We start from the raw sequence: 20,431 nt of genomic DNA, 5'->3' as shown, positions 1-20,431 counted from the left end.
GGGGAACAGCATAAAAATCAGCTTCTTTTATTGTAACATAAAGTAGTCACAGCTGAAGAGAATTTCAAGTTAATGACCTTGTTTCAGAAAATCCTGAATCAGGTCCTATTCTATTTAGATTCCAATGAAGTAAGGATTAAAGGGCTTCAGCTTTAAGCGGGACCAAAAGCGTGCAGAAAATCTCAAGTCTTCATTTTCACTGTTTCAATTCTAACTGGGTGTGTGACTGTTCTGCAAAGCTCAGTAACACCTCTACATGGGTATATTCAGCCACAGGCTAGGCGCAGTTACAAGGGGGACACAGTGATGGTGCTTTGTTATTTTGCCCCTTTGTACCAAAATACACGTTTATACAGACTCATAAACCCGAACCCAACTCCGTTTTGGTGGGGAAGGCCCAAAAGCACCCGGCTCCGCGTATCACTGGGAGCGCCTTCTGCTGCGACTGACAACCTTCGGCAGCGACTCACCGTGATGACCACCGACACAAGCAAGCAGGCGAAGCAGCCCTTCGCCGGGTTGTAACGCGTGAGGGCCGGCCATGTGCACCTCCCACGGCGGGGCCGCCATGAGCCTCCCCGGCATTACCTGCTCCCCCGACACTGCGGCCTGTCCGTGTCCCGCCGCTGTCCCCACCCCGGCCCGGGGGCGAGCCACCTCCACCGCCCGCTGAAGGCCCGGCCCGGCCCGCCCCGTCGGTGCGCCCGGCGGCGTTGCTATGGCAGCAGCTCAGCCCAGCTCAGCTCAGCTCACCTTCTCGCAGCAACGGGCACCGCCGATGGTGGCCCCCGAGGACCAAACCCGCCCGCACCTTTGCCCTGCCGCCGGAGGAAGAGCCGACCCGGCGCCGAGCAAGAACGCCCTCCCGAGGCGGCACCGCCGCCCCGTTACCGTGGAGACGGGCCCCGCGCCGCGCCGCGCCCCGCTTTGTGTGTGTAAGTGTATGTGCATGCATAGATGTGCGTATCTGTATGCACGTGTGTATGTGTATGTGTATGTGTACGTGTATGTGTATGTGTACGTGTATGTGTATGTGTACGTGTATGTGTACGTGTATGTGTACGTGTACGTGTATGTGTACATGTATGTGTATGTGTACGTGTATGTGTATGTGTATGTGTACGTGTGTATGTGTATGTGTACGTGTATGTGTACGTGTATGTGTACGTGTACGTGTATGTGTACGTGTGTATGTGTATGTGTACGTGTACGTGTATGTGTACGTGTACGTGTATGTGTACGTGTATGTGTATGTGTATGTGTACGTGTACGTGTATGTGTATGTGTACGTGTGTATGTGTATGTGTACGTGTGTATGTGTATGTGTACGTGTACGTGTATGTGTACGTGTGTATGTGTATGTGTACGTGTACGTGTATGTGTACGTGTATGTGTATGTGTACGTGTATGTGTATGCGTGCGTCCCTCCCACCATCTCCGTGTCCGAGCACCTGGGAGCAGCCCGGGTGCCGGCAGTTTCTGCATTGTATTATTCACGCTCCGGCTGGTGAGCAGCGATCTGATCAAACCAAAAACTATCAGTGTCAAACTTTGAGCTTTTGTTAATACAGTACCGCAAGTACAAAGAGACACCACTCTGCATTCATCAAGCATTGCTCCTGGAGCTCTAAATGTGAAAAGAAGAAAGAAAGAAAAAACAAACAACAAAAAACCAACCCCAAAATCCCACACCAGGAAAAGCACCCCGAATTAATTACCTTCTGGAAAAAAGCCACCAAAACCCATCGGAGGCCTCAGGCTCCTCAGCAGAGCTGCAGGGGAAGGTGGCATATCGCAGCCACCACTGTGAAGGAGCAAACACCCCACAGGTTGTTGTGCTGCGTGCCCCTGTGGTTAGCAGGCCCCACAACAAGCTGTGTTACTCGCCCTGGAGCCCACGCAGGGCTCGCCATGTGGCAAAGGCCCTTCTGCAAAACACTGGCTGTGGTAGCACCAGCCCCCAGCTGCCATTGCTGCAGCTGGTCAGGGCTGTGCAGGGGCAGGACTGTGCTGCCCGGCCCCATAGAAGGGATAGTGGTATTGGAACAGCTGGTTAAACACGCTGATCTCTTCTGAGAAGGCTCCCGATAAACATGGTTGTTGGTGTTGTCACCAGTTACCAGAGAGCCACTGGCTCGACCCCCCTCAGTGTAGTTCAAGGGGAAGCAGGTACCCTTGCTTGTTAGAAAAAAATAAGCCATTTCCAACTCTCAGCTCACCCAAACCCCCACCCTTAGCACCAGCACAAGACCAAGGTATAAACCTCCCAGTGTACAAGGGGCCCCTCAGCCTAGTGAGGGCAGCTCCTTGCAAGGGGAAGCAGCCCCGCTGCCGGCAGCTATATGGGGTGACCAAGGCTCGTGCGGTGTTGTGCAGTGCTCTCTAGCACTGTGTTTTGGGCCATGACCCTCCTCACACCTCAGGCCCACCATGGGTTACCCCCCAGGGTGGAAGGAGGTGGCTCTCTGGCAACACTAACATGGCAGCCCTCACCCGGACCCTCATACAGCTGCAGCCCCCAGTTTGAATACACCGCGCCCCAGCAAAGTGAGGGATGACAGTCTGCAAGTGCACCAGAAGGCCACGCAGCTCAGAGGGCAACACAGCCCCTGCACTGAAGGGTTAATGCTAATGAAAGAAAATCTGGGCAGAAAACAGGCATGAAGAAATTTAGCCAGGGCTTTGACAACTGAGTAGTTGTCAGAGTAGTGCAGGTAGAGTTACCCTTTCATTCAAAGTCACGCAGGGTAGAAAATCTAAACCCCTTCAGGGCAGGGTTCAGGAGGTCTCTGAAGACATCTGTCATCATAAGCCACATGACACGAAGGAGATTGGACTCCATGACCCTGTAGTTTCTGCTAATCCTACACCATACAGTGAGAAACGGTTTCTAACGTTGTTTTCAGTGTGCTGAAAGGAATAGATAGAGATACCAGGAAGGGCTTCTGATACCTACCTGAGCTAACACTCAGGTACCTGCTTGGCAATGGTTCCTGCTGTACCTGGAAAAACTTCAACCACTGACCTTACCCAGGGTCATGCAGTTATCCCGCTCTTGAAGACAATATGCTGGACTTCTGATATTCTACATTTCACAGATGGGTGGCTTTGGTAAATTCACAGCAGACTAAAAGAGAACTGGGCACAATACCAAAGCTTTTTGCTCTGCTTTTATTGTAAGACTGTCCTTCAACTTACTAGCCAGTGCTACCCCTTTCATTCACAAGAGATGCTTTATTCAATTGATTACGAATCAGGATTAGATCCCACTGTTGGAAGATCAATGATATTTTAAGGTCAGCCTAAATTCATGCATGCATTCATTAACCCATATGTCATTAAATTTAGATTTTCAGATGTTCTCATCTGTGAGTGAGCTACAGAACATGGTAACGAAAAAACACAGTGGAAACAACAGCTAGGCAATGCAGGTCTCCAAGGACAGGCCAAGCAACACAGGGCTCCAAGGACAGGTCCCAGCATGTTGCTTGCTCTTTTCAGTGTCACTAATGCATTAGACACTGTGTTCAAGGAACACTGATTCATGCACAGCGAGTACGTTTGACAGAGAAAGGCTGCATAACACCAGAGCAATGTTAAACAAGCACCCTTTTGTGTGTTGTATAAGAAACAGTTGACTCTGAAGAGTCGCTGAGAATAAGGTCCAGAGCTCCCAGTCTCCTTCCCCTGCCGTAACCAAAGTCCCTCTTTCCTTCCCAGTTACTTGGCTACGGTCACACCAATAAAGAAGATAACGAAATCACTTGTGCAGACCCCTTCCTTTACACTGAGAGCACTGCTGGCTGTTTCACACACGCAGGCAGCCACAGCACAGTTCAGTGTAACCCTGCCATGCCTTGGTGGGCTGTCACAACCAGTGCTATTCCAGAAGGACAGCAGTGAATATTGCTCCTGAAACAGCAGCCCCTGTCAACTCTATTCCTCACCTTTTGGACAGAACAAACCCAGCACCTGGCCTGCCCCCCAACAATGATTCTAAAGCCCAAGAACTATACCACATCTTAACAGCCTCATAGCAAGCCTGGTGCAGGACACGCAAGATTCAGTGGTAACACTCACCTCCAGCAACCCCCAGCATCAACTGCAACAAAGAAACAGTCACAGCATCCCAGGCAGACACCCCAGACCTGTGGGTAGTCTTTACCTCATCTCCATCAAGCCTCTTGACAGCAGCTGGGTGTCCCTTTTCAGATCTCTCAGTTGTACACGGTGCGGGAGGATGCAATGGGAGGAGCAAGGAAGATTGCTTGTTCACATGGACCTGCTGTGTTTGCAGGCAAGAGCAGCCTCAGGATTCTTGTCACAGCACCTTTCACCAGCACCAGAGACATGACTCTGCCTTGAAGGGTAATGCTATGCCTGTATGAACTACTGGTTACCTTCCTGTTGTACGCAAGCAGAGAGTTTAATTCTCCACCCTCTCAAAGAAGCTCATCTCTGCACAGTTGTCAACTGTGCAGTTGTCAACTCCTGCATTCGCCCAGGGAAGGCAGATGAATGAAATTCAAAGTAAGCCTGACATGCTGACAGTCCTATCCCTCCTGCCTCAGTAGTAAGGCACTCAAGGAAACACATGTAAGAAAGGTGCCCCTTCCTGCCCAGACTACCCATTTTCTCTTGGTTTTGGTGTTGTGCAGAGGGCATGCTGTACTACTACCCACACCAAACTACATCAAACTGGCAGTAGAAATTCAGAGACCGCTTTGCCATCCAACCCAGCCTGTACATGCCATCTCTTCTAGAAGCACAAGACAGGGAGTGCTTTCCAAGGCAGTGCAGGTGTGCCAGGATCAAGAGTTTACAACATTTCTTCCTGAAAGCCTCAATTTTGTAATTGGGTCAACATAAATAGAAAGGTCCTCCTACACAGCAAACCTACACCTGCTGTCGCTTACAGTCAGTCTGCATCAGTGAGCGATCTTCACCCTCACTGGACCAGTCTGCACTAGAACTATGGAGTATTTCTGAACTGCTCAGCAATTAAGGATCCTTAATGAAGGACACTTGCACAGAGTTCTGCAAACCTACACAAGCCAGCCTGCAACTATCAGCTTCTTGAAAACTTGCTTCTTTTTGCATGTTTTCACCTGTATTATTTTTAACTCTTTGTAACAACAGTGCTCAGACCAACCTGCAGCAGCAGCACTGTGGATTAGCAAGGTATCAAAACACAAAACAAACACTGGCTACACAGGGTACGTCAGGATAATTTTATTTAATAAAAATAGTTAAACAATTAGAAACCAACAATGCCAACATGTTTACAGTATTTTGTAGGCATCAGTAACTGTGTAAAGCTCCAGTCAGGCTCTGTAGTCACCTCATCACCACAGCAACAGCACAGGAACCTGAACAATGTGCAGGTGTGGCTTCCATACATTAACAGGCCTGAAGACATACGCAGCACAACATGCCTCTCTATTGAAGTTGCCAGTTTCATTACTTTGGTAGAAAAATCACTGTTATTGCTGTAGTTCATTAGTTAATTTTTGAGTTGCCTTTAAAGAGTTTTGTTCTCTGTATGAAAAACTTGATTAAAATTGAGCTGCTTCTTTTGGTCACTTGACACGAGTGCTGCATACCCATTCCTCGTGCCTTGCTGCAACTGCCATCAGGCCAAGGAACTCAAAGGACAGGATATGCACATACTGTCCCTTCCCAGGACAGCTCATCAGCTAGAATTTCAAATTTTATTTTAAAAACAAAAAATGGTAAAGAAAGGAATATATACATGGGTGGCTTCAAGTTTCAATTTCAGGATAAGGCAGTTATGCTTACAGGTGTAAATGCCAGTACAGCCAAACCCTTCTTTAGAGGGTTGCTTTAGGAGGCAGGCTGCAAACAGGGGGAAGCTCTGGGGAGTGGGTTCCCCTAAGCAGCAGGCCTGAAAGGGCTCCCCAGACCCCAAGCAGCACATTCTAACCATATTAATCATGCACCTTGCATGGTAAAGGCTGAGGCTCACAGAAGTGTTAAGAAAGGCTGTACCTGTCCCAGCCAGGGGTGAAACACCTTCCCAACCCCAATGCTGTGAAGTCTCCATGGCATTTAAAGCAATCGATGAACCAAAGCTGCTTCTTTGGGCTCTGACTGAAAAAAGGTCTAAGCAGCACACAGAGAGAAGGTATGGAGAGAAGCACACTGCACTGCATCTTCTCCTTTGCCAGTTATCCTTTACACGTAAACTTGCCATGTCCTGAACAGCAACAGGGACATTCCACAGGGCATTTCTACACTATACTAGAGGTATCTGTTGCTGTGCTGGTCATGGTGCCTGAGTATCCAGGTGCCCAAGCCCAGGACAACTCTGTGCAACTCGTTCCCAGTGATAAAGGAATTTGGAAAAAATAAATTAGTTTTAAAAACCAGGTATGAGGCAAGTTCCAAATTGCTTAGACAAAATAAAGGAACTGCCCACTCCAAACATTCATAGTCCTGCTTAGGTGGAAAAAAAGAGGTAGAACTAGTGGACAGTGACGCACAAGAAGCACAAAGGCATTTTAAAATAAGGCATAAACCCCAGAAATTAGCATTTTTCAAAGCCCCAGGCAGTCATCCAGGTAACTATCATAACTGAAGGTGTGTATTTAGTCACCAGAGTTACAATTCTCCAGTGTCATAAAGAAGAGCTTAAAACCCAGCAAGTCACCTTCCCTCTCAGTGCCACATCCCGTTTGAACAGCTCAGCCTCCAGGGTAATGAGGCAGTGACTCCTGTAACCACAAGAATCTGTGGTTCTAAAGGCCAGAGGCAAAAATGTCAAGGGAGCCTTGGATTAGTTTTTTGCCTACTTAAACTCCCCTTAAGCTTCCCCTCCAGCTTTACAGTCCCTGGGGCAGAGGCACAAGCAGCGTTCCTGATAGCCAATTCACCAATGTCACATATTACCCTGGGACTGTTAAGTTTTTGAGGAAGCACCATGATCAGCTCTGGCAGCTAGGGTGACAGACAGGAACAGTATAACTAACTCAAGGAAGAATATGCATATGCAAAAACATAAGTGTACTAGTCCTCAAAACAGAGCACCCAGCACCATGGGACAGCCACAGCAAGAGCTACGCTGCAGAGTACAGGCCCAATGCCAGCTCATGCTCCGGGGCTGGGGCTCTCCACAGAGAGGTCTGTTAGTGTGCCCCCACTTCTACCCCACAGCAGCACCTCAGTGACAGAGAGCAGCAGCTGACTAGACAATCATGAAGCTGCTTTTTCAATGGCAGCTTCCAGATGCACAGCCTTAGATTAAAACCTCCCAAGGCTTTCACTCTTTGAGAGAACTTACTGTTCTTTGCTGCACATCCCATAGATGCAACAGAAGAACAAAAGGCATTTTAGAAAGAAGATATTTGTTCTTACTTACGTAAGAGCTAATACATTTACCTTCTAAAATGTGGTACTAATATAGTATAAATATAGATGAAATACCATTCAGATGACTGCCTTGGAAGAAAAGGCAAAGATTAAAAACCAGACCTAGATCTTCATATGTAGCCACCAAGAGTCTTCACCTGGTGCTCTGCTGGCTTTCAGGAGATCTGCTATGCATCTGCTCTTGTCTTCTGTAAGCTCTTATAATACTGTATATGCCACTGCCCAAGAACACCAGGGAGATGGCCGCAAAGTAAGAGGCATAAATCATGAACTGCAGAGAAGGGGAAAGAAAATAAAAAAGCAGTTAAACCAAGCAGTTATCAGATTTGTTACATGAGCTCCCTTCCTCTTCTAAAATACCAGGAATCTGTAAATATTTCTGACCAAAAAAAGGTAGTCAAGAAGTTTTGCAGTTTAGTTTACCTCCCTCCCTCCCACCAGTAAAGCTAAAAGAGTCCATCATACCTGGGTGAAGATGTCCAGCCCAAGCCCACGGGCATCTACAACAATCAAAGTGAGCAGAGTCTGAAGTGCTAAGGCAATGAAAGTGTTGACTCCAAATACCAGGGCATACCGCTCCACACTGAGATTCGTAGCAATCTGGAACCTGAAAAGAAAGGGATGACTGGAAATGTAAGGACAGGGAAAAAGCAGGGAAATACAAGAATGGGAGGAACATCTCTGTACAAGAGAACTATGCAACCTGAAACATTACACAAACTGGTCCAGTATTTTCCACAGCTAAATTACCTTGCATTGACAGTGTACTTTTCTAAGTAGGATCATAACACACTAGCACAGAAGCTAAAAGAGACCCACAGACACAGGAAAAAGCTTAAAAAAACACCCCAAAAACCCCAAAAACTAATCCCTTTGGGAGTCTGTGGGTTTCAGTCTTACTGAAGCAGCCCTCTTGTCCATTGTAGCTAAAGGGTCTGGCTAGCAGAGAAGAAAAATGTGCTCTGATCCCAGAGAGCTGGTGGCAGTCTCAAAGCACTAGCCTACTGCAGTATAGTCCATAGCCTCCTACTTCCTTATAACCAGCACTCGTTTTGCAGTAACCAGTTTCAGCATCAATCTTCGTATTGTGCTTGGGCTGTCTTCTGGCAATTATGCATGTGTAGTTCAACAACTGTGTTTTCCTCCCCAGAGTGACATTGAAGTTTTCCTCCTCACCAGTTAGAGAAAGTTGACACTTCAGCACAGGCAAAGCACTGTTCTCTTCTCATTGTTAAGATTTCACTCCAGCCATGTTTATGAAAAACATTCCCCTGTCGAGCAGCACCATCTCACATTTAGCAGTAGCAACTTTAGTATCATAAGTCTTTAAAGCTTGAGCAGACTGCCAGCCAAATGTATCTCCACGCCTCAGTTTCCGACCTGAATCACAACAGATTTCCCTTTCCAAATTCCTGGTAGGTGAGACTCTTAATTACACAGAAAATATGCCAGCTTTCAAGCCAACTGTAAGCTTGAGAGCAATCTGCATTAAAAAGATACTCACGTTGCTGTCGTGATTAGCAGCATGTAGATAATTCTGAAGACAACATAGGATGCATAGCACACCCAGATGTTACGAACAGTGTCCATGATATATACAGCAGCAGCAATAAGAAAGGAGAACAGGGCAAGTGCCACTTCACCCCACATTGCCCAAGACATTTTTATGTGACCCACAACAAAAACTGCAACAGCTCCTGTGAGGGGAAGGAAAACACAGCTGTTAGTAACTGCAACTAGAGCAGTTCGGAGACAATGTATTAGTGCTACCCTGAAAGTCTGTTCAAGAACCTAAGACTCAATTTGGAGTTTTAGGAAGCCAGCATTCTTTATTGCAGCGCAGGGCGCATATGCAAATAGTTTCGCAAAGGTGAGGACACCTGTTACTTGCTAGCAGCAGCTCTGTATTTAGCATACTCATGTGCATTTACAGCTTTTCCAGGAAATGATTTACATATTAATGAGATCGCCAGGAACTAACTATAATGTTTGCATCCTAATTAAGCATGCGCTTTCTTGCTGAGTTGAGGTCTCTGGTGGTCGCAGTCTTCCTCACTGCGTTTACCGAACGACCTCAGTGCCTGTGCATGCTTGCGAGCTCCTAGGGCTGAGTTAGCAGTTCGTATGTCCTTGCTTCTGTTCTGTTCCCAGTCTCACTCCAAATCAGGCACTACTCTGCTATCTTGAAGGCTGACATCCTTGGTCTTATTTACTGTCTCCTTAGTTGTTATCAGTCCTGAGATGTTCCTTCCTCTGTCAGCTGAACATTCCTTTCTTGCTACATCTTAGCAAGTTAGAACAGTTTGCTGTATTCTACTATGTTAGCTTAAAGACACACACACTATTGTTAGTTTAAACCTACAATTTAGGCCTACATTGCCCCCCTTTGAGACTTAGGGATATACATATATCCTGTAAGTCTCATTCTACACCCATTACCCATATTTGATTCTAATACACCATTGTGACCAGCAACTACAAAACTGAATCATGATACATGCAAGGGTACAGACATAAACTATAACGATCACAAACAAGTTTTTTCCCTGCAAAGACATATCACTAGGAACAAAAGGCAGTTGGTAAGGCCACCCATACATCAGTTCATATGGACTCACATGATTCCTTCTTGGCTGTATTCATATCCTTAACAAAGCAATTGGTAGGGCTTGTAACCAAGTTAAAGAAGTTTCTTGACATATTTTACTTAATTGTAACTTGAGTGTCTGATTCATACGTTCCATTTTCCCATTAGCCTGAGGTCTATATAGGGTATGCAGATTCCACTTGATTCCCAAACACTCTCTCACCTTCCTAACTACTGCAACAAACTGCAGACCTCTGTCTGAGGACAAGCCTGCTGGTACATGACATCAGGGTATTATTTGATTCAATCACAAGCCATATTGGTGCAACAAGGGAAAGCCCGCAGCCAACCAGAAAACATATCTATTAGCACCAATATATATATAGGTGTACACATATATATATGTGTATACCTGGGGTGTAGGTATATATATATATATATATATGTATATATACACACACACCTGAGCCTGTTATGCTGTGGCAATTATGTAAAGACAACTTACCAATAGTGTCCTGGACGATTGCCTTTGTTGTTCCAGGTGGGGGTCTCTTAGCATGGTAAACAAGGTTCACACTTCTTTATAACATTTAAAAACTTGGGCCTCCATGGCCTTTTCATCAGGAATATGTATCTGAATTTTCTTTCTTTAAACCTAATTTACTCAGTATATCTCTATCCAATAACAGCACGGGGCACTCAAGCATGTAAAGAAATTAATGGGTCAACATCTGATTGCCAGTTTTAAAATTTAAAGGTTGAAAGAAAGGCCAGGTTCCTGTCCACCCTGTGGCACCAATGACTGAAGCTGTTTGTTTGCTTCATTACCCTTTATAAGTATTTATAACAGAATAAGTAGCTTCTGTTTCTACAAGAAATTTTATCTTATTCCCTAACCTAACTGTAGCCAGGGGCTCTGTTGGGGAGGGTTTCGAGCCCAGATCAATAGTAGTATATTAACGCATTGCCTCTTTTAATCTTTCCACGAATCCAGAGGGTGATTAATTTGTATCTTGCTTTACTTCATATAGCTTAGACCAGTTCACTGCCTTGGTGACCGCATTCTGAATATTGAATAAAATCTAACTCTGATATTGTTTCAAAGCTTGCCTATCCTGGTCCCTATTAGGGTCCCAGTCAGGATCAGCAGTGGGTATATGAAGATTTACTATACCTGCCAGTGTGCCTGCCGTTATTGGTTGCTCTAATGCAGTCCAAGCCATATGAATAATCATATTCCTGTCAACACCCTCAAAAACATGATGCATAATTACCCATGACTTCTTTCCAAATACTCAAATCTCAATGGTAAAGGGAGTCTTTATTGTGATCAGACCATCACTGCCCACAGCTTGTCTTAAAGGTGCAATCAGAGTTTCCCCTTGTTTTCCCCTAGTTTGCCATGCTATAGGACTAAATCCTTCAGGCCCCTCTAACATCTCTTGTGCCTGTGCTTGTGCTTCATTCTCAATGTCAGCACCTTCAGCCCCATTATTCACAACACCCCTTCTCTGAGGGGGCTACCATCAAATCCAAATCCTCCTCTGCATTCCTCAAAAGTTTAGTGCATAACTGTCTCATGCTGCGCAAAGAGCAACAGCGTTTAACTGAATTTTGCTGTCTTTCTTCAAGGACAATACTAACAGGTCCTGGAGTGCAAGATTAAAACTATAATCCTTTTGCCATTCCAGATGATTTTTCAAAGTGAATAGCATTTCCACACAAGCTACTCCATTGCACTTTCCTTCTTGTCTCAAAAGTAACATCAGTTGTAACAAAGTATTAGAATTAATTGTGCTGTTCACAGGCCACTTTTCCCCAAAATCCAGTTTACACAATGGCCACCACTCCAAATTGAGTCTGAGAGAGTTATCTGACTTTTACAGTAACATTAGGAGCTGTGAAGCCCTAATAGCTAAACACCTTAGTGGCTCTCCTTCCTAACCTCTCCCTTACCTGGAATCCTGCTGTAAACTCCCATTCAGTTTTACAGGCACAGGAAAGTTAAAAAACAAAACAAAACAAAAAACAGAGGTCAATGCCGACAGCCTCTGAAGTCTCCTCTCTGGCTTCCAAAGCACAACAGCCCCCGGACTCAGACCACTGCCACTCAGTCCTTTGTGCCTGAATGTAGCTGCATTGTCAATTGGGAAACTATTCTTATCTCAACCTGCAGGTTTTACATCCTTTTGATTTTCCTCCCCATGCCACGCTGGGGAGGGAAGGGGGCTGAGTGAATGACTGCATGGTGCTGAGTTATCGTCTGGGTCTAAACTACAACAGGGAGAGAAGATGGATCACAAGATGGAAAGTGTGTGATGTTTCAGTCAGTGTGCGAACGAATGAGCAGACAAGGTGTGATTCATGCACTATCACAGCTGTACCTACTGAGAAGCCCAAATACACACTACAAGAAAATTCCCATTTGAAGTAGGCCTTGTTCTGCAAACAAGCCAAAGAGCAATCAAGAGTGTAACAACGTTGCTGTACACAGCAAACTAGACAAACATCACACTGACAAAGGAAGATTTACAGAAGATATCTGAAAAACAGGACTGTATTCAGCATTTGACCACTGTACAGAAGTGCTACAGTGCAGCATCTAAGCTCTTTGTAGCCCATAGCTAGCCTGCTATCTTAGAAATCCTCCAAGCACACAAAGACTCCTTATAGACCATCAGCATGTACAAGCCTGCAACCCTGTCACATCCACCTTGCAGACTGGTGAAGAAGGTAGCTATGCCAAGGGAAAGTAATTTATTTCCCACCACTAAACTCTTCATTCCAGTATCTGCTGTAACACTACCCAATTAACATTCTGCTCCTTAAAAGTCTGGCTCCCCTAGCAGCAAAACCCTAAGATGCAAAAAGAAGCTGAGTCTAGAGCCTTCTTTCTACTATCTCAGCAATTCTGAAATTTGGGAACAGGTATATTCCCATCTGGGGATCTCATGGCAACTCATGAAGTTGCACTCCCCCTGCGTTTCAAGGTTATATTACCTAACACCTAATTATGACAAGATGGACCAACTATGTCCTGCAATTAGACACCTACACCATGAAAATGGCAAATCAGATCTGAAATACACCAGGAAAAGCATTTCTAGTAAAGGGAGAAGAGTGAACAGTATGTCCTTCTATGAGTCTGAGGCCTCGCTGAATAAATCTGAGTGCGGCTCTGGTCATCCACCTTAAAAAACAAGAACTCAACTCAAACCTGGTTTGGTGCAAAGAGGGGCTAGTAAGATGACAAAGTGTAAGAAGAGCTTAACTTTACCAAAGAACAACTAGAAAACTTGGCTGCTTTGGAGCAGAGCAAAGATTTTTGCGCTAAAATACAATCTTGGCATGACATGAGAGAAAAATAAACTGCTCATTAATAAATTCAAACTGGAAATCAAAAGTTAGAGCATTTGAACTCGTGCCTCGGAAGTCTGGTCACTGAATGCTTGTCTTTAACAGGTCCCTCCCGTTACACATTTCAGGCTTTTAGTTGTGATTATTACTTCATTAAACTTCACTTTTTTGAAGCAATGTGTCAGCCAGAAGGATTTTTTTGGTTCTGTCTTTTGAGCAGTTCAGGGACAGAGGCTAACCTGCTTTCAAAAATATGATTCTATATTATAATTTATAGTATTATTTATAATAATAATATATTATAATAATTTATATTTATATAAATTATTTTTATATATTTATAATAATGATACTAGAGGACAAAAATCAAAATGGGAAAGCAAAATCTTCAGTTTTACATGAGTTTAGTTTACATAAGTTTAGCAGCTTTTTGAACAATAGGTCCATTTTTCACAGGCTTTTAAAAAAACCCAAAAACATAATATCAAAGATGTTTGTAATAAGATTTGAAGAATACTACATTTATTTATTTATCTCCCAGTCTGACATTTGGCTACACTATGGGGCATCTTTCTCTTGACACTGATTCTTGCCTTTCCTGGGGCCACGGCAGGATGGTAGAGGAAGGCAAATCAAACAAGAAATAAGAGTGACAGCATCATGCTACAGTGGAGGATCAGTGTACGGCTGCACGCTACTAAACTGCAGGTTTAGCACACGAAAACCAATTTAATAGCCAAAGCCTTCAGAATCAAGTTGCCAAGAGTTTCAAACCCACTAACAATGGGTGGCAGAGCAGCTCTCAGAACTGTAGAACAGCCAGCATCCCACTTAATTCCAAGAGGGGGCTTAGCATGCCCAAGAATGCCTTCCTTCTTTGTATGCTTTGTTCTCTTTGCTCCCAAGTAGGTGACATCCACAGCAGGTGGTGGAATGATGACTCCATCAAAGAAAAGGAACATACTGCAGCAACACTTAGAAAGCCTCTATAAAGGTATTGTCCTAATTCTGGTAATGGAATTGTATTAAACAACTTAATAAACAAATGTTTGTGTTGACTGACCTACCTTGTCCCTTTCAAGTCAAGCAACTTCTTTCATCTTAATACCTTTTCTGCTTAACAGTGCTGAAATGACTAAATGTGGCTCACTGCATGCTGTGTGTACAGGAAACCTTCACATCTTTCCTATGCTGGCAGAGGAAAAAAAGGAATAAGCCCATCAGACCCTTGCTTTGACTGAGTGGTTAAAACAAGCACAACCCCACTGCCACTGTAATAGCCAAGGATATACAGTGAGCCACGTGCCTGGAGCCTTTTGCCAAATATTTCAGAATGAAGGCTGACTTGGGAGGCTCCTTTAAACATCTATGTACTGGATTACAAGAATTAGAGCTGCATACAGCAACTAACTCAACACTGAGCACCATACCTGTGCAAGTCAGAGAAGACTCACCCCAAATGCCAGGGTTGCCTCTCCTACATACTTGGGGAAACACAAGACACTTCCAAACCATGCTCTCCTGACCTTGATTGACACAAGGCATTTCTCACAGCAGAGGAGGAGTTACATCAGAAGCTTACCTAGCAGCGTTGAGGCTGCCTCCACGGCACCGTTGTAGATCTCTGTGCTATGAGAAGGCAGCACCATCTCCCACAGGCCCTGAGCATAGTTGATGACCTGGAAGTAGCCACAGGTGGATAGAGCCCACCACACGGACCAGCAAAGCATGGTCTGAGAGGAGTAGCACTGCAGAAAGTCCTCCCAAAGATCTTTGAGCACCTTTATAATGTCTACTTTCTGCTCCTGCACAGACTGGAGAAGGAAAAGGAAAGAAATGTTAGTCTTTATTTATAAATACTTGACACTGCTCCACAAAATTGCCCCATTCAAGTGGTCTGATCACTAGTGACTGACAGTACTGCTCTTGGACACAAACCTCTACAGAGTAATGAATAAAATGCTTTTCCATCCCATGGTCTCAGAAGCCATCCCCTTTTACATCAGGAGGAAGGGTTCAGTCCCAAGCACCACTCAATCTCCAGCCTTCTCAAGCACAGAGCAGTAACTACTAGATACACATGTATCTAGTACCACATGAGCAACTGAAGGGTACCAGATGGAAGAGATACAGAACAGGACATGATATCCAGTTCGACAAGACAGGATCAGAAGCCAGTCGTTCAAATCATAAAGGCAAAATAACAACACTCACACTTTTAAGTCCTGATCCAAATTCAACCAAATTTGGTAACACTGAGAACATGAAAGCTACTAGATGAGTGTATTTCCCCAGAAATAAGTATATTTTCTTTAGTACTAGCATTCAGGCATTATAAATATTCAAAGAAGCAATCTCATTTTGTCACACTCTACCCCCGTTGATGTTCACCAAGACTTTGAGAAGGTGAGAGATGTTCCTGGGGGTTTGAAGAGAAACAGAAGCCACTTCCATGAGACATCGCTATTGCAAATGGAGCTCCTGCATACACAAGTGCTCTGATGAATGGCATGAGAGAAAAAAAAAGCTTTCCCCTCCCAGTCTTTCTAGAAAGAGCATAAAAGGGGACAGGCCCACAAACCGGTTTGAAAAAAGTTTGAAAATAGATGAGTTCTAGCAACAGGGGATGACACCGATGAAAACTGCTTTTTACATACAGGCTGTTACAGTCGTGTTCCTAACTGCTTTGTGCAGACAGCAGCAGAGGAAACAAACGAGCATGTATTCACTTTATAGACAGAGCTGCTGATTACATTTGCTGCATACACATGCTAACCAAGTCTTTACAGGCAGGCAAAACCCTTCTTGTGTAAGAGCAGTGGTTAATTCATGTGAGACTGTGCAGTCTCCAGGGCCCGCCCAGCATCTGTCACTTGAATTCCATGCAGGGAAACATACAGCCCTGTCACAGGACCGAGCTATTGCACACTGTGCTGTTGCACATCCAGTTTCTGGACAGCAGCAGCAACACTGGGCTCTCGGCACTACAGCCCTTCTCTGGGGAATCATGTGTGTGCCTAGAAAAGACTATTCTCCTTGAGCAATAAAACTGATTTTAAGTTTTCTACTAAAACCCCCAAAGACCATAGCCTTACTCTGTCCTGAACTCCCTTTTTTCCACCCGTCAAAGCATCACTGACTTTCAAGCATCTTTAATAAAGACCACACAGTCCCACCGGTGCTTTGCCAATGGCAAAACGCTTGCTCTGCATGTGGATGCCATTCCTCCAAAGCCCAATAGAACAATGTGGGAAGAGGTCACCTTGTGGCAATGTGACTTTAGCAATGGAACTCCCAAATGGAAAATTTCACATGGAGCTCAAGTTTAGGCACAGGAAAACCAGGGAAGGCAACTGTCACATACACTGCAAAACCTGATTTGGCACAGTCAGCCCAAGCCATGTGCCTGGTAAGCCAGGAAGGCCCATCGCTCCCCCAGCAGTGGTTGGAGTGGTTGCAGTGGTGGTTCAATTATTCATGCAGCCATTCATTTATGGTGGTGAATTATGGTTGCTGTTACCTCAGTAAGAAGGACTATCATCACACACCGGTGTTTCTCAGCTTTTAGCACCTGGTATAACTCAACTTGAGAGTTATGCAAGTGTACTTGCTCCTGTTTTAAAGTTTTCCCCATTAGTGTGCTCTCACAGGATAAGAATAAGATAAACAAAAGGGATGGATAAGTTACATTAATATACCTTACTCATTATCAGCACAGAGTTTTCTTAACAAATACCCTTCATAATACAAGTATAAACATGGTTAAAAATATTTTTGCTCACACAAGATTGTGCTGATGGGGCAGGATTAAGTCCCTGGAATGTTAATACCTTTAATTCCAAGCTGTAGCTGGAAGAAGCTGAAAGCAGCCCCCCAGATGCTGCTTCCCCTGACCTAGCTAACTGGGGTTACCAAGTGCAGTATCCATTAGCTGATTAAACCAACAGCCACACTTAGCTCCTGGCTTGTTCTCAGAACAAGCACAACCTCCTCCTGACTGGGGAGAAAGACTGACCTCTCCCCAGGGCCCTGAATCCCCCCTGCAGTGACAGGATCTCCATACATACCCATTACCTGGAACAGCATGGCAGGGAGGCAGAGACCTGCCCAGCAAGCAATTACCACATGCACTGGGCCTCAAAACTGGAGGCTGCTCTCCTGTCATGCTGCTCTCCTGTCATGCTATGGGATCCAACACGTCCTGCTACCAAACAAGGACGCCTGCATGCTTGTTTCCATACAAGTGACTTTGTTAGAGGTTACACAGCCCACAAAAGCCACAAGTTGGGGCACTACCTCGGCGCTCTAGCAGGCTGCATTAAGCTGTTATCATGCAGAGGTGTCTCCTAAACTTTATCCATATTCTGTATGTAGCTAATCAGTGGCAGCCTCTATGTGTTCTCAAGGACTACTGCGGTTTCCTTCCCAACCAAGTTTACTTCCAGGATCCTAAGACAAAACCTAATTACTACACAGGTTATTGCACAACAGTTAAAGTAACAAGTGTTTTCTGAAGGGGAGTGCAGGAAGAATTGCCTCTTTTCTGCAAGTCACAGAAGCACACAGAGAATTTGGACATTGACACTATTTTTAGTGCCCCAGATATGTCCCTTGCTTTGTACTGTTGAGTAGCAATTTGGTGCCCAGAGAATTTCAATCACAGCTTTAAAATAGACAGAACAAACTTTAGAAAAACTAAGGAGCAGCCTACCATGCTCAATCAGCAAAAGGAAACCAGGAATAAATCTTCCTGTGCTATAAATAATGACATGGGATAAGCAAAGGGATACTTTCTGCTGTTGGATATTACATCTCTACTGCTGGGTACATATATGCACATATGCATGCATATATATATATATACATGGATGTCCGCATGCATGACTACCGCAACGGTACTGTATCTTCTGCTTATGCAAACGCAGGGCACAACTTGCCTGTTTCTCGGCCGAATGACCTTCACCGTTTAAGGGAACTTTAGTCTCATCCTCCCAGCCGGGTGCCCTCTGCACATGGGGATGATCTTGGACAGCCGATCCATTTTTACAGTCCATGACCTTCATTTCCCAACTGAGCTGCTGACTTGGGACATGGTGAAAGAAAAGGCTTTTCTGCGGCATTGGCAGAAACCACGCTGTGCCAAAGGCAATGGATATGCTGGTTAAGGAGATAACGTTCAAGCTGAAGAGGGGCCATCCTGCCACTGACACAAGGACTTGCCCGGACACAGAGCCCACCGTGTAGCCTACTAGGGTGGCACTCCGGCAGTAGCTGGTGACCTTCTGGTACAGGTTGATATCGACGATGCTGTAGATGTAGGAGTAATAGGCGATGTCGGTGGCAGTCCCCATCCCGTAGAAGAACTCGAGTAACTGGATGGCCCTCAGCCCCTGTGCGTACAGCAGCATGAACCAGGTGACGATGAGGCTCAGGCCCTGCAGCAGGACCACAGGCTTGTACCGCAAGTAGTCCGTGGCCAGGAACACCGGGAACAGCAGCGCCAGGTAGGAGTAAGTCCACACAGGGTAAATCTTGTTGAACACCTGGTGGGGGGAAAAGACGGCGGTCACCCCCTGCACCCACGTCCTGCGCGGGAAGACGCAAACACGGACACCCGGGCAGGGGTACCCGAAGCCGCAGTACCTGGGTCTCGGAGAGGTTTTTGCGCGGCCCCAGCAGGTACGGGGTGAGGAAAGGCTCGGAGGGCCGCACGTTGCAGAAGAAGCCGTAGGCGCACAGCAGCCCCGTGGGCAGCGCCCAGCAGCACCCACCGCCGCCGCTGCTGGTGCTGCCGGCCCGGGCAGAGCGCCGAGCCGGCCGGCCCCCACGCGGCCCCGCCATGCCGGACAGGGGCAGGGGCAGGGGGCTGGGCAGGGGCTGGGCCGGACGCGGTCCCGGGGCCAGGAGGGCCGGTAGTGGGTGTCGGGAGCGGACCCGTCCTGGATCACCTCCCGCCGCCACAAACCACCTCCAGCAGCTCCGCACCATCCGCCGGAGGCACTCCGTTCTGCCCTCTGATTGGGCTACAGTGCCTGCCATCGGAAGGCCTACCAATGGGATGCCGGGGTGGTGGGTCAGGCTGTGGCGGGATTGGAGCAGGGGCGCGCTGGGGGCGGGGCGTGCCAGGGCGGGTGGTGGTGCCGCGGCGTGAGGAGGGCAGCCGGGAGCGGGGTCCCAGCCGGAGCAGGGGCTGTGTAAGCGGGCAGGGGCTCTCCAGGATGGGGTCCGGGTGGCGTGCGAGTCACCAGGCATGTTCAGAACTGGCGCCGGAGAGCTAGGGTGGCACCCTGCTGTGCGCGCGGGGAAGGAACACGCGCAGCGTGTCACAGCTGCAGTCGCGGCGGAGGTCCCCGCGGCAGCGCACACCTCCACCTTCGAGTTGCTCACGTCGCCCTTCCCCCGGGACAGGTACAGTCCTTTCCAGAAAGCCAGCTCACAAAGAGCTCCTTTGCCTGCTGAGCTATGCCTGTTCGTCCGTTCCAGATCCAAATTCCTTGTGCTGCTGACCTCTGCTGCTTGCTTCCCTTCAGCGAGATAAGAGCTGGTTTAATACAATCTGTCCCTTGTTGCCCAGCCAGAAGAAATCTTAGATAAGAAGGGAAAATTTTATTTTACATTAAAAGTATTACGTTAAAAGTAATCTAACACATTATTATTACATTAAAAGTAATCTAACACTTTGCCAACCCTTCTCTAAACTATTTGCTGTTCTGCTACTCGATCTATCCCACACTTTCTTTCCACCTGCTCCACCACGTTCCTGCCACTGCAAGAGCTTCCTTCTGGGCTTTCTTCTCTTTTCCTACAGCTTGTTCTCCAAACGGGCTGATGCGACAGAAGGTTCACACCAGGGGTCAGGCCTTCCACTTGCATGAACAGTGGCAGATCCTTCTGCCAAGCTGGGGTCAATGCTCAAGGAAACAAGAGTGTCCAGAAGGCATCTGGCTAATACACACTTGGGAGAGCAAGAGCAGGCTCCTCTCAGCCCCAGAACAGATTCTTTCAACTGCAGAATTTTATTACAGTCTCTGTCATCACAGCTTAATAAACAAAGCTACAAAGGGGATTAGGGCCATAGGATTACTCAGCTGTCTGTAG

At 46.3% G+C, this 20,431-nt stretch overlaps 1 protein-coding gene across 1 annotated transcript; it reads right to left on the bottom strand.

Moving 5' to 3' along the window:
- Nucleotides 1-5,216: 5,216 nt before the first annotated feature.
- SLC19A2 (solute carrier family 19 member 2) lies at nt 5,217-19,214 on the bottom strand. Its single transcript, XM_062619534.1, has 6 exons — nt 18,977-19,214; nt 18,271-18,876; nt 14,916-15,147; nt 8,894-9,086; nt 7,855-7,996; nt 5,217-7,660 (listed from the first exon to the last, which is right to left on the bottom strand). The coding sequence occupies exons 1-6, from the start codon at nt 19,172-19,174 to the stop codon at nt 7,523-7,525; spliced, it is 1,509 nt and encodes a 502-aa protein (XP_062475518.1). The 5' UTR covers nt 19,175-19,214; the 3' UTR covers nt 5,217-7,522.
- Nucleotides 19,215-20,431: the final 1,217 nt, after the last annotated feature.

Source organism: Pezoporus occidentalis, unplaced genomic scaffold (assembly GCF_034315485.1).
Source record: "Pezoporus occidentalis ecotype Australia unplaced genomic scaffold, CSIRO_AGI_Poc_V1 ctg211, whole genome shotgun sequence".
In the NCBI taxonomy this organism is placed as follows: Eukaryota; Metazoa; Chordata; class Aves; order Psittaciformes; family Psittacidae; genus Pezoporus; species Pezoporus occidentalis.
The sequence above is the reverse complement of the archived record's forward strand: the minus strand, read 5'-3'. Positions and strand labels throughout refer to the sequence as shown.

What these genes read in the sequence shown, in the direction of transcription:
- SLC19A2 (XM_062619534.1), bottom strand. Translation starts at nt 19,174, where the DNA reads ATGGCGGGGCCGCGTGGGGGCCGGCCGGCTCGGCGCTCTGCCCGGGCC. An exon ending in GGCAGCCTCAACGCTGCTAG is followed by an intron (nt 9,087 to 14,915) that starts GTAAGCTTCTGA and finishes TTCCCCTCACAG; the next exon opens with GAGCTGTTGCAGTTTTTGTT. An exon ending in CTGCTAATCACGACAGCAAC is followed by an intron (nt 7,997 to 8,893) that starts GTGAGTATCTTT and finishes CTTTCTTTTCAG; the next exon opens with GTTCCAGATTGCTACGAATC.